Source organism: Colius striatus, chromosome 6 (assembly GCF_028858725.1).
Source record: "Colius striatus isolate bColStr4 chromosome 6, bColStr4.1.hap1, whole genome shotgun sequence".
NCBI lineage: Eukaryota > Metazoa > Chordata > Aves > Coliiformes > Coliidae > Colius > Colius striatus.
In genome coordinates, this window is record NC_084764.1 from 18,082,115 (window position 1) to 18,094,406 (window position 12,292).

The 12,292-nt window shown below is 41.8% G+C and overlaps 1 protein-coding gene across 6 annotated transcripts in view; it reads left to right on the forward strand.

Moving 5' to 3' along the window:
• The window catches only part of AKAP6 (A-kinase anchoring protein 6), a 237,037-nt gene that overhangs the window by 63,262 nt on the left and 161,483 nt on the right, over nt 1–12,292 (forward strand). For 5 of the 6 annotated variants that reach the window (XM_061997543.1, XM_061997541.1, XM_061997547.1 and 2 more), the window contains exon 5: nt 6,907–7,029. The exons of the other annotated variant lie outside the window; for it this stretch is intronic. In XM_061997543.1, coding sequence (XP_061853527.1) covers nt 6,907–7,029 — 123 coding nt within the window. The remainder of the gene's footprint in view (nt 1–6,906; nt 7,030–12,292) is intronic. 6 annotated transcript variants of the gene reach the window in all.

The following is a 12,292-nucleotide window of genomic DNA, read 5'->3' on the forward strand; positions in this document are numbered from 1 at the left end:
CTTAAGTATAAGCCAGAGTACATGTTAGAGGAAAATGTTAGACTAATAAATTGAGTGGTGTTTACACTGCACAGTTTAAAATTACAGATCAGAGGTACTTGAAATAATTTTGCTGCCTATGCCATATAGGCACCATGAATCTGGGAATACTTTTCCATGAAAAGCAACCCCCAAATTTGGTTTAGAATGAGCACCATTAAAATTTTCATAATGGTGTTAACTGGATGCAGTTGTATCCACTGTTTTTATGGCATAATTTTGACAATTTTAAGGCTAGCTTCCTTAAGTGCACATATCCAAATTCCCTATCTAAAGGAACGTCACATCAAAAATATACTGCAAACATCCAAGATACTGCTGCTTTTATTGTACCAAAATAAAATAAGTTGTATTTTTAACCTAGTAAAAATTCCATATTTTCACTTTTTTTTTTTTTTAATCATAAATATGCTATTTCTGAGACTAAAGCTCAAAATTACATCACTGGACATTAATCTGTTTCCATTCTAAATACGAAATATTACATAATTTATATTCTCTATAAACAGAAACTGGATTTGTAAACTGATAACTGCAGCTGAGATAGAAACTTCCTTCTTTCCCATTCTATTCAATTAATGAAAGCTGAACTTCAAAGTCTAAATGGGATCATTTGAAGTGCTAAAATTATTGAACACTGGAACTGTTTACTGTCCTATCTGACAAAAAAAAAAAAAAAAAAAAGAAAAAGAGAGAGAGCTTGTAATGTAAAAGTAAACCACTGAAATTATGTTAGGAAACTTTAAAAGTTCTAGTGCAAGAAGTGGTGCTAGCTTAGTTGAGAGGCATTTGTGCATAATTTTATGTGACTCACTTGATAGTCATGCATTTTTTTTTCATGACTGTGACAGTAAAAGCTTTTCTGGGAGGTCTTAGTTGTGTGCTGCTGAGAAAATTGCAATCTGATGAGAATAGGTCTGAGCAATGCCCCTGACAAGCTAAGAAGATGTACAGATACCATCAGGGACTGGAGTCTCTCTACAGTATCATAAGCACTTATGTTGTTATCACTATTTTTATAGTTGCCACCAAAACCAGGGAAAGATGTAGGTCAGTGGGTAGCAAAACTTCTTTGATTGACTCATGTGATGGCAGTAAGCAATGGCCTTGGGTCTGCTGCTGCAAACTGGTAAGTTAATGGATAACTATTTCTAAAGGAGATTAGTCCTTTGCCAGAGATGGGGTGAGCTTGTGAAGTTCAGTAGGAAGTTGTAGAAGGGGATTGTGGAAGCTGGAAAGACACAGTGAACAAGGAACTCCCAGGCTGTGCTGGAGGCAGTAGCCGGTAGTAAGCAGTGAGGTGTGCTGAACAGTCATTGTGAGTAGGGAGGAAGGAATATGCAAACAGGACTCAGCAAAATAGCAAAAAGGAATGGAGTCAGGCACAAACTGTGTGGGATGCCAAAGACTGTCTGTTCCTGTGTTTATTTCAAGTATTTAATTTTTCTGACACACACTTGCCCCATTAAATGTAATGAATTGCATGTGTGACTTGTTCATCTGACCACCACTGTAGACCTCACTGCCATGCTCCAGGGTTTCTTGTACTGGCAGCACATCATGAACAGCTGCTCTCCCACTCTATTATCCCACATGCCAGACACAACCAGGCTGTCTAACCCAAGAGGCTTTGACCAGCTGTAGCTGGGTGTATGGAGCCCTGCAGCCCTGTACAGCAGCTAGGGGTATCTGCATCTTTTGTGTGCCCTTATATTTAACAGAACAAGGGCAGGAGGTACACTTCAGGTACACCGCACCCTTCCTCAGCCCAATATCGATGCCTGCCTATGGCCTCTCAGCTGATCCATCCCCTCACTTTTTAGGTGACTCGGTAAGTAAATTCTCAGGTTTTATGACCCTAAAAATGTGAGTGTTCTGATCATTAATTAGTAAGTCTCAGGATATTTAGTTATATCCCACCAAATTTATTTTTAATTCTTCAGTTAATTAATTTCATAATTCTATAGAACAAGTGAATTAAGTATATTTTCATTCTATAAGACACCAAAGCAGACCAACTGAGTTACAGCTTCCCCCCCCCCCCCAATACTCACAATTGTCTTTTTCATTCTTATCCACCCAGAGCAAATAGAATTAGACCGTAAAAATATAACTTTGTACATGCCAAATTTCAAATGAAGCCATTTTTGCTCTAGCTTTGTTCGGGGACATGTGATTATAACTTTCTGTCTCCTGGAAAAATCTATAGAATTGTTAAGAAACAAAAGAGAAAGCTGAACATTTTAAAGGTGAATATTTAAAAAATTTCTGTGTAGGATATGGGAAGAAATTAATCATTATTTGCAAATTTCACTATAGAAGTTGCTACAAATCATCCAATAACAATCCTGAAATGATTATTTCTGTACTAAGCACCATAGAACAAGAATAGCTTTATGCTGTGTCATGTAGGGACTTGAGATTTTTTAGTAACATCTAGCTTGCTAGCAAAGTACAAAAGTATTACAATTGCAGCATTTGCAGTATTACATTTGAACCAGCTGGTCAAAATGCAGAAACTAGGCTATATTGGTGCTTCCAAGAAGTTTTGATGGAAATTACAATAGTTTAATTTCCCATTACCAAAGCTAGATTTGGGTAGATTTTATAGTATTTTCATTACAAGTGTGATACTGTGTAGAAAAGACCCTTAACTTGTATAAATCAGGATAGCTCCATTGAATTTTATACCTGATTATATTTTTTCCCACCTTAAGAATGCTGAAGAAAAAAAAAACCTAGAGAAAGAAAAACACATATTCAAACAGAAAAAGCAGAAAGGTAAGACATGCCTAGAAAGGATGTAAAGGGGTTTCATGAACATCTTGTAAGAAAAAAAGAAGAAAAAAATCCTATATTGATTAAAATGTGTTATCCTATTTCTTTCACTGAGAACTCCTAGATTTGAATTTAGGATTCAATATTAAGGCTCATCCTTTGTTTTGATATAATTTATGTTGTAATTTTTTTTTCAAAGCATTGTTTCATACACTCTCATAGTGTCACAACAGATTTTCTGTAGTTTAAGAAAATGTGGTTTTTCCACTATTATTTTTTAGAGCTTTTATTTAAAATGTACACACTGGGAAATATCCTAGATGATGAGAAACGCAAGTATTGTATGCAGTTTGTGTTCCTGAGTACTTGTACATCATTAATTGCATTCTGTTGTAAATAACTAGAACATCCTGATTACACAGAAATGTCTCTGTCTTGGTCGATCTGTGGAGGGGCAGTGTCCCTTCAGCCAGGGATTTTGGACTTTCCTTCTGAAATTTAAGGAGCTTAAGGACCTGCATTTATAGTTGTGACAGGGCTACATGGACCACTGATAACCACAGATGCTTGCTCTAAGTACACGACAGCAGGCAGCTCCTGCTTTTAACCGTCTGGGCCAGCCGGGCCAGGAGAGCACAACTATTTGTGCCAGATCTGGGCTATAGTTGATGGCAAGAACGGGCCAGGATCTCAAAGCCTGTCGGTAGCTGACAAAAAGGCAAAGGCGAGAAGGGAGTGTTCAGCATCAAGAGCGAACCGTAGTCTCGTCGGTAACTCCAGAGCCGCTGCAGTGGATTAGATTTGCATAAGTTTCAATTTCCAGTCGGAGCTGCCTCGCAGGCAGGGGTGAGTCACGGAGCTGGTGGCTGGATGATTAAAGGTGGTTCCTTTCTTGCTCGCTGCCGTCAGGCTATTAAAACGAAAGGGATGAAATAATGGGCACTGCTATATAAAAAAACCCACAACACACAAACAGGGCATTGCTTTGATCATTAAGTCGTGACGAATGAAGCAGGAACTGCATTGCTGCAATTTAATCTTAGGCACAAATCAAGCCAGTTTTCTATTTTGCGCGCCTTCTAAAGGCTTAAAACACGCCGCCTGCAATCCTGCTACGCTGTGCGTAGTCTGAGGGACGTCCCGGCCTCAACCTCCCCAACGGCTGCTCCAAGCGCCGTGTGTCGGCCCATGGCGACGTGCCCGCCCGCCCCCTCGCCGAGCTGTGAGGCTGCCGCGCACCTCACGGGCAGCGGCCGGGCGCTCCGCGGCGGGGCGGCGCGGTGCCGGCAGGGGGCGCTGTGGGCTCAGGCAAGGCGCGCAGGCGGGCTGGTGGTGCTCCCTCCTCCGACGGCCCCGCGCCGCCCGCTCGGCCCTGCCCAACTTTTCCCTCCCCTCCCGTCCCCACCGCCTGGCCCTGCTCGGGTCTTCCCTCCTTTCCCTTCCCTGTCGCCCGGCCCTGCTCGGCGCTTCCCTCCCGCCGCTGGGCCGTGCCGAGCACTTCCCTCCTGTTGCCCGGTACCTGTCTCCCCGCTTCTCGGCCGCCTCTCTCCGACCCTTCTCTCCCGTTTCTCCGCTATTTTCGGCCGTTTACAGATCTGCGCTTTTCAATGGTTTCAATAAAATTTTATTCCTGTCATTTGAAAAATAATGGACTTGTTGTGATTTGTGCTGGCTGGCAGAAGAAAACCCACCAAGGCTGGCTGGAGCTGGTGGTCTCCTCTGCCGTGGGGCTCCCCTCAGGCACCGTGTCCCCAGCTGCCTACCGTGCCAGGTGGCACTGGTCCTTGCAGCCTTATCTCTTTTTTTTTTTTTTTTTTTTTTTTTTCCCCTTCAGATAACTTCTGTGGGAGACTATTTTCTTTTTCTAGGGCCCCAAACTATCCCCCCGGCAGTCCTGGCACCCAACTGGGACTGGCTGGGCCTACAGCCCACCTCATCCCTGCCGTGAGGGAACACGTTCTGGGCTGCGCAGTGTCAGGGCAGTAGCAGACATTAAAACACGGACATGTTTTGTGAGAGGGCAGAAGTAACTCGGTTGCTAGTAGCTGCTCTTTATACCTGTGCAAGCCTGCCATGTTTTTGAGTACCCTTTTGAAAGCATACAGACATTGAGTACTGCAGGCTGATGTTATAAGTGTCTGTCTGTAAAATACATGATGCATATACAAGAGAGAGCTTTTCCTCATTTTTTTGTGCTTACCATATCACCTTGTGTCTCAAGGACAGCACATTGCTAAAATGCAGGCAGAGATTTATTGGAGGGACTAGAAGGACTTTCCTCCTCCTGCTCGTCTCCCCGTCAGCTCACGTCTCTCACTCTGCCAGTCTGGCATCTCTTATGCTCGCTCCACTGTGAGCTGGAAGAGAGCAAGCAGTGTAGCGAGGAGAAATCTTGCCCCTCTCTCTATCTAATGGCTTAATGTGAGGAACATAGCCCTTGTAGTATAGCTTGCTTTGTGAGAGAGGAGATGTAGGTACCTTCATTACTTGCCCCACAGTGAAGGCATATCATCTCAGTCATCATATCCACTGGCTTGTTTTTCCTGTCTTCTTTCCCTGATAACCAGCCTACAGCGAATCCTCCAGAATAGCAGTTTTTTCTTTATTATGCTTTGAGATACAGTGAATTCCCCGAATAGAGATGGCAATAGCATTCTTCTCATCCTGAGGAGTTGTAGGGACTTGCATAAAATATAATAGCAATAATTAGTGAGTGCTGTCATGCCTGCAGTATGCACTGGAGCATCCTGCCAGAGGCTAGCTTCAGTACAGAAGCACTGCCTCTTCAGCTGGACACCAGGAGTTGTTTATTAGACCCAAATTCTTGGCACAGTGTTGGGCAAAATGACTCTGCTACCATGAATTTTCAGGGAAGCATGGCTCAGCTTCACCTGGGATATTACCATTGCACTTCTTTGTGTTACCTACTCCAACATCTCTTTCTGTCATGTTTAGAATTCCAATTTCATGTGCCACATTGGAGAAGGGGATTTGAGCTCCTGAGTCACTTGGGAGTCTTTAAAAGTTTTATGCTTAGTTTGCTTTTAGCTATCTGAATGTACTAATATTTACAAAAATAATTCTATAAATAAAGTGGTGAGAGGGAGTTACTGACTGTGTATACTGAGTTGTTATCCAGATGGAAATTAAAATTCTCACCATGCTGTGGAATTCATAGTTAATAACTAATAACATTACCAGTATTAGACCTAACTTAATCTAGTCTTACAAAGCTTGTAATAGATGGACATTCCTCTTCAGAGCTAATTTCAAGGTACTTATGAAGATCATGGTCAGTTTATTCCATTTACTTTTTTGCTTTCGGTTGGATAAGACTTTGGTAAAATTACCTGTACTCAGTATGTGCCTATAGTATCATCCAATCATGTAAATTCAGGGGCACTATTTTTAATCAGACAATATAATTGGTACTAATCTTGAAATAAATGGTGCTCCTGAGAATCAGGCGCTCCAGTCTTTTCAGGAGCACCATCTGTGTGGCTCATATGCAATCAGCAATATTTATATTAAGTGATATATAGTCTACCTCATCTACTGTTTGATTTCTTCTCTCTGAGTATCATCTTATGAACCAAAACAGGAATTGCAAGACCCAAGTCCTGACAAGTAGTTTCTTCCCTTGGTCTGCTGATGTGTACTTTGTCAATGCAGCTTTCTTTGTTCAGCACTTTTTTCAACCAACAGTTCTTATGCTATACCCAGTCTTTCCAGTGCAAGGTCTTCAGCTCAATTTTAATTCTAACCTATATGCACCTTTTTATATACCTCCTCATATCTCCTAAAACTTTGCTATTTTCTCCATTTCACCACAGTCATGTGGATGTCACATTGTCGTATCCCAAAATGTCACCTTAAATTACCCCCCAGAAACAATGTTAATACTCATTATTTACTAGGAGTCCACTTGTTAATTGGTTTTCTTTTTCCTTTGCATGCTTGTTAAAAGACAGACTTTTACTGTACAGTACTCTCTTGGCATAAAAAATACAATTGAGCATACATTTTTCAGATTGCTGTTTTACTGACAAATATGCTTTTCTTGTTCTTTCTTTTTTCTTTTCCGGTAAGGGGTTTGTAAGCAAGCTTGATGAATTCATTCACTGGTTAAATGAAGCCATGGAAACAACAGAGAACTGGACTCCTCCTAAAGCAGAAACAGCCAGCCTTAAGCTGTACCTGGAGACACACTTGGTAGGACAAGATCATGCTATGATTGCTGTCAGTAATTTAAGAGTTCTGCTGTGCTTTTTATTTGATTTTTATTTTTAAATTTATTAGTATGCATCCATATTTTAATCTAAGATTTGTGGCTTTGCAGTTTATTTTAATGGATACACCAAAAATGATTTTCTGAATTTGAAATAAGCACTGGTAGCTTTCTAAAAATTTATTCAGAAATTGTCTCCAAAATGGGAAGAAAATGGCAATAGGAAAAGGAGAAAGGATAGTGCTATTTCTGTTGATAATTCCAGGATTTTTGTTACTATTCTCTCTCCTACAGTTTTAACATAGTACAGAATAATTTCAATAAAGTATTTAAAATTATTATTTCAATCATTTTACTTGATGCTTCTGTTGTGTAATTAATACAATTGTCACTAACTTTGTGCAAAAAACTAAAACATTGGGTAGAAGCAGAAAACACTTGGATGAATAATCTTCTGAGTGTATTACAGGCTAGAGTTATAGATTGAGAAATATTTGGTAAACATTACGAGACTTTTCACCAGATTTGTCCAAAAACATTTTTCTAGTTATGAGGAGGCAAAACAAAAACCTTAATTAAACCAGATATGAAGTTCTTGGTAGCAAAAGTTTACACTGTAGTTAGAGAATAAAGATCATTGTGTGCTGTTCAGTGGATAGGTATCTTAGTAGGTAAAATACGTGGTGAAAAGAAGAAAACAGAATGGAAAATTAAGCTAAGAAATTCTCTCTCCCTTGGCCAAAATCTTAGGTTTTTCCCAGTATGAATTGGAAGAAAACCTGGTCATAGCATTGTTCTGAGCCAATGAGCTAGACACCCCAGCTAGATAAAACAGTGCATTATCTGAACTGACATCAGAGCATCAACCCCTAAAGCTCAGTCTCATTTCTAGTCTTGGATAATCTGATGGTGAAAAATTATTTGACAGTATCAGGAAGTCATGTGATGCATTACAGGAAAAAAATGTCATCCTAATCCCTACCGTAATACTGGAGTGACCGTTATTAAATTAATTAAGTATATATTAACCGCATATACAATTAGAACTGAATTGAGAACTCTCTTCAGAATTTCAGGTATACAGAAAAAGTCTTTTGTGTCTTTTGTTGTTAATCATTTCTGTTGTAGTAGTGCCTATGGGCATCCACCAGATTGTCTGCTTTGTGGTAGTCCATCAAATGCAGTGCAAAGATGCTGCATTTTTGCTTTTTGTTGCAGATTTTGGGTTTTGTGGCAGAGTCTGGATTTTTGCCTTATACTGTACAAACTCTGTACCTGATTCCCATTATGTTTACAGGTGCTCTGAAGACAGAGCATGTTGTGAGGTCAGACTTCAGGAAAGGCATTGGTCACTTCATTTTCCTCTTCCTCTGCAACATGAAAGTTTTGAAGAGATGAGTTTTTATGAGTAGAATTGCAATTTTCACTCCTCACTGGATAAAGGGAAGCATATTCCAGGAACAGGGCAATCATCAGGCTGATTCTCTGTGAGAGGGTTTTTTTCCCCTTCTTCCATGGGGAAGAGCACAGCAGCTGTTTTGCAGTCAAATACAACTTCCAACTTTGCCTTGTGGTTCTGTGAGGCCAAATCATCTGTCAGACTGGAATGTGGAATAATAGCCCAGAGGCAACTCCTTCATTGCTAGAAGTAGTCAGAATAAATGAGTATGTGGGCACCCGTACAACTTTACTTTTCCCTGTAAAGACTTAGGCTTCCAACTGTACTCCATTTATCTGCATGTCTTTGTGGTAAGAAAATCTACATATGTTATGTAATGAGGTGGGGTTTTTCTTTATTTCTGTGAAGAAGTAAAATGCCCAAAGAACAGTTCAGTTTGAATTTGATGATATAAATATTTTTATGGTATATATAGCCATAGTGAAAAAAATCCTTACATAACCTGAAAAAATGTAACCGTGAGTTTTTGTTTAGGATTTCAGGAAACATGCTATCCTGTTCATTTCTACACACCAGAATTGAAATATTAAAATATAGAGCATTTTTATAGTGGGGAAGATAGTTACTTACATTAATTAGATTGTCAGCTTTTCAGTGGCTTTTGTCTGTCAGAAATCCTAAGCTGTATTTAAGAAGGAGTGTATGAACTTGAATGCAGCTCAATGCTAAGTTTCCCTTGGTTGAGAATTGTAAGGCAATGATGATCAGGGTCTTTGTGAGGGTACATATTCTGCTCATTTTCTTCTTTTAACAGATTATACATGCTGTCAAACTCACCTAAGATTTGCTGAAGTAAATGGGGCTTAGTACTTCATAAGGTTCCAGAGTTATGGGTTCATAGTACAGACACTTGTCGTAAACTAATGTGGAAAAAAAGGAATATGTGTTGGTTCTTTTCTATATGTTGCTTCTACGCTAGCAAACCTCAAGACTATGATTCCTCAGCGGTACAGATTTTCAGGTTGTAGGAGGAGTGTAAACTCGGTGCAGATTAGTTTCTAATTTTTATTAGTAGAGACAAGACCTTAGCCTTTGGCACAAATTATCAATTTCACCACCTGTGATATTGTTTTCTTGGAAATATGTTTGTTGCAATAACAAAATTAGTGCCATAAAGAGGCGATATTTTACATTCATGAATTAAATCTCTGCTGTCAAAATCTAAGATAAGAAAATATGGGAGCAGGAAAAAAAAATGTACTTACTCCTTTTCTCACTATTGGTTGGGAGAAGTCTTACAGAGGAGACAAGGACAAGGTAAGTAAGCATCCTCCAAATTTCTCTGTATGTAGAATTCTTAGGGTCCTAATATAAATTGTTGATAAAAGATTGAATTTTAAAGTCTCTTCATGCTCAGCCTCACTTTTCTACATCTTTGACACTTTGAGAAATGGCACGATACAGACAAAGAGAACGTGTTAATAAAATCCAACACAAGAAACCTACGTCAGTTTACTAGAATCTTTGCATAAGATAATAATCACCTTGGGAGTCAAATCTCTCGAACAGATGGCAATGCAAGTCTTCATTACAAATATCTTTGCTTGACATCTTCAACTTAAATTGGTAGAGCTCCTCAAACTATTGTTCCAGTTAATACTTACACCTGATCTGACAAGATTGTCCACCCAGGTTGTTAATCAGCACTTTGAAGCAGATGAATAGTGTCTGTCTATTACTCCTGGCCCAGCAAGAGCTGCCTGCAGGCAGGTGTGCAACCTGCTGCTCTACCTCGAGTCACACAGATCTGTGGGGTTGGATAGGATCCACCTGAGAGTGCTGAGGGAGCTGCTGGAATTGCTTGGTGAGACACTCTCCATCATCTATGAGTAGCCCTGGCTTACCGAGGAGGTCCCAGCAGACTGGAGGATGGCAGATGTGACTCCCATCTACAAGAAGGGCAGGAAGGAAGATCCTAGGAACCACAGGCCTCTCGGCATGACCTTGGTGCCAGGGAATATTATGGAACAGGTTATCATGAGTGTCATTCTGAGGCACATACAGGATAACCAAGAGTCTGGGCCCAGCCAATGTGGCTTTATGTAAGGCAGGTCCTGTTTGACCAATTTGATCTCCTATGACAAGATGACACGCTTAATGGATGAGGGAAAGGGTGTGGATATGGTCTTCCTGGACTTTAGTAAGGCTTTCAACACAGTCTCCCACAGCATCTTTCTGGAGAAACTGCCCATGACTTGGATGGGCCTACTCTGAGTTGAGTGGAAAACCCAGAGTGGTGGGGGAATGGAGATAAATCCAGTTGGTGGCTGGACACTGGTGGTGTTCCCCAGCACTCAGTGTCATCTGCACACTTACTGAGGGTAAAACTAAAGATATTAAACAGAATGGGCCAAACGCTAAGTTGGATGGGAGTGGTAATGTGCTTGAAGTCAGGAAGGCTCTTCAGAGGAACCTGGACAGGTATAAAGTTCAACAAGACCAAGTGCCAAGCCCTGCACTTTGGCCAAAACAACCTCCTGCAACACTACAGGCTCGGGGTTGTGTGGCTAGAGAGCTGACGGAAAAGGACCTGGGGGTGTTGATCAACAGCCGAATATGAGCCAGCAGTGTGCCCAGGTGGCCAAGAAGGCCAACAAGCATCCCGGCTTGTATTAGAAATAGTGTGACCAGCAGGACCAGAGAGGTGATTATCCCCCTGTACTCAGCACTGATGAGGCCTCACCTCAAGTACTGTGTTCTCTTTTGGACCCCTCTTTTGGACTACAAGGAAGATATTGAGTGTAGTGGTTTTGCCTGGGCCAGGTTTTTTGGTAGCAGGGGGGCTACAGGGGTGGCTTCTTTAAACAAAAAGAGTTGTCGGAAGCTTCCCCTGTAGCTGACAGGGTTAGGGCCAGTCAATTTTAAGCTGGACCCTGCACCTGACGCAGGCCTGGCCAATGAGTGATGGAGGTAATGCCTCTGTGAATAACATATTTGAGAAGGAGAAGTTGTTGCGCAGTTGCAAAACTGCAGCAGCAACAGGGAGGGAGAACGTGAAAACAACTCCACAGACACCAAGGTCAGTGGAGAAGGAGGGGGAGGAGGGTGCTTAGACACTGAAAATGCTCCCTTGTGATATGTGGTGAGGACCATGGTGAAGCAGGTTGTCCCCCTGCAGTCCATGGAGGACCACTGGGAAGCAGAGATCCACTCACAGCCCGTGGAGGACCCCGTGCCAGAGCGACATGAAGAAGGTTGTGACTCTCTAAGAAATTCATCCTAGAGCAAGTTCCTGCCAGGACCTGGGAGTTCGTGGGGGAGATGCCCACACTGGAGCAGGTTTGCTGTCAGGACTCGTGACTCAGTGAGGGACCCAGGCTGGAGCAGTCTGTCCCTGAAGGACTGCTCCCGGTGGAGGTCCCACACTAGGGCAGTATGGGTCCTTCCTTGTGGGAAGGACCCATACTGGAGCAGTTCATGAGGATCTGCAGCCCATGGGAAGGACCCATATTGAGAAGTTTGTGAGGGACTGTCTCCCGTGGGGAGGGACCCCACAGTGTAGCAGTGGGAAGTGTGAGGAGGCCTCCTTCTGAGAAGAAGCAGCAGCAAAGGCCATCTGTAATGAACTGATCGCAACCCACATCCCCGGAGGGGCAGTGATTTTATGACTGGGTGGACATCAGGCTAAACCACCACATTGAGGTACTGGAATGTGTCCAAAGATGGGCAACAAAGCTGGTGAAGAATCTGGAAGGAGCGGCTGAGAGAACTGTATTTCTCTATTTCTTATTTCTGGACAACCAGCTGTACTGGCTGTTTAGTCTGGGGAAGAGGAGGCAGAGACGAGA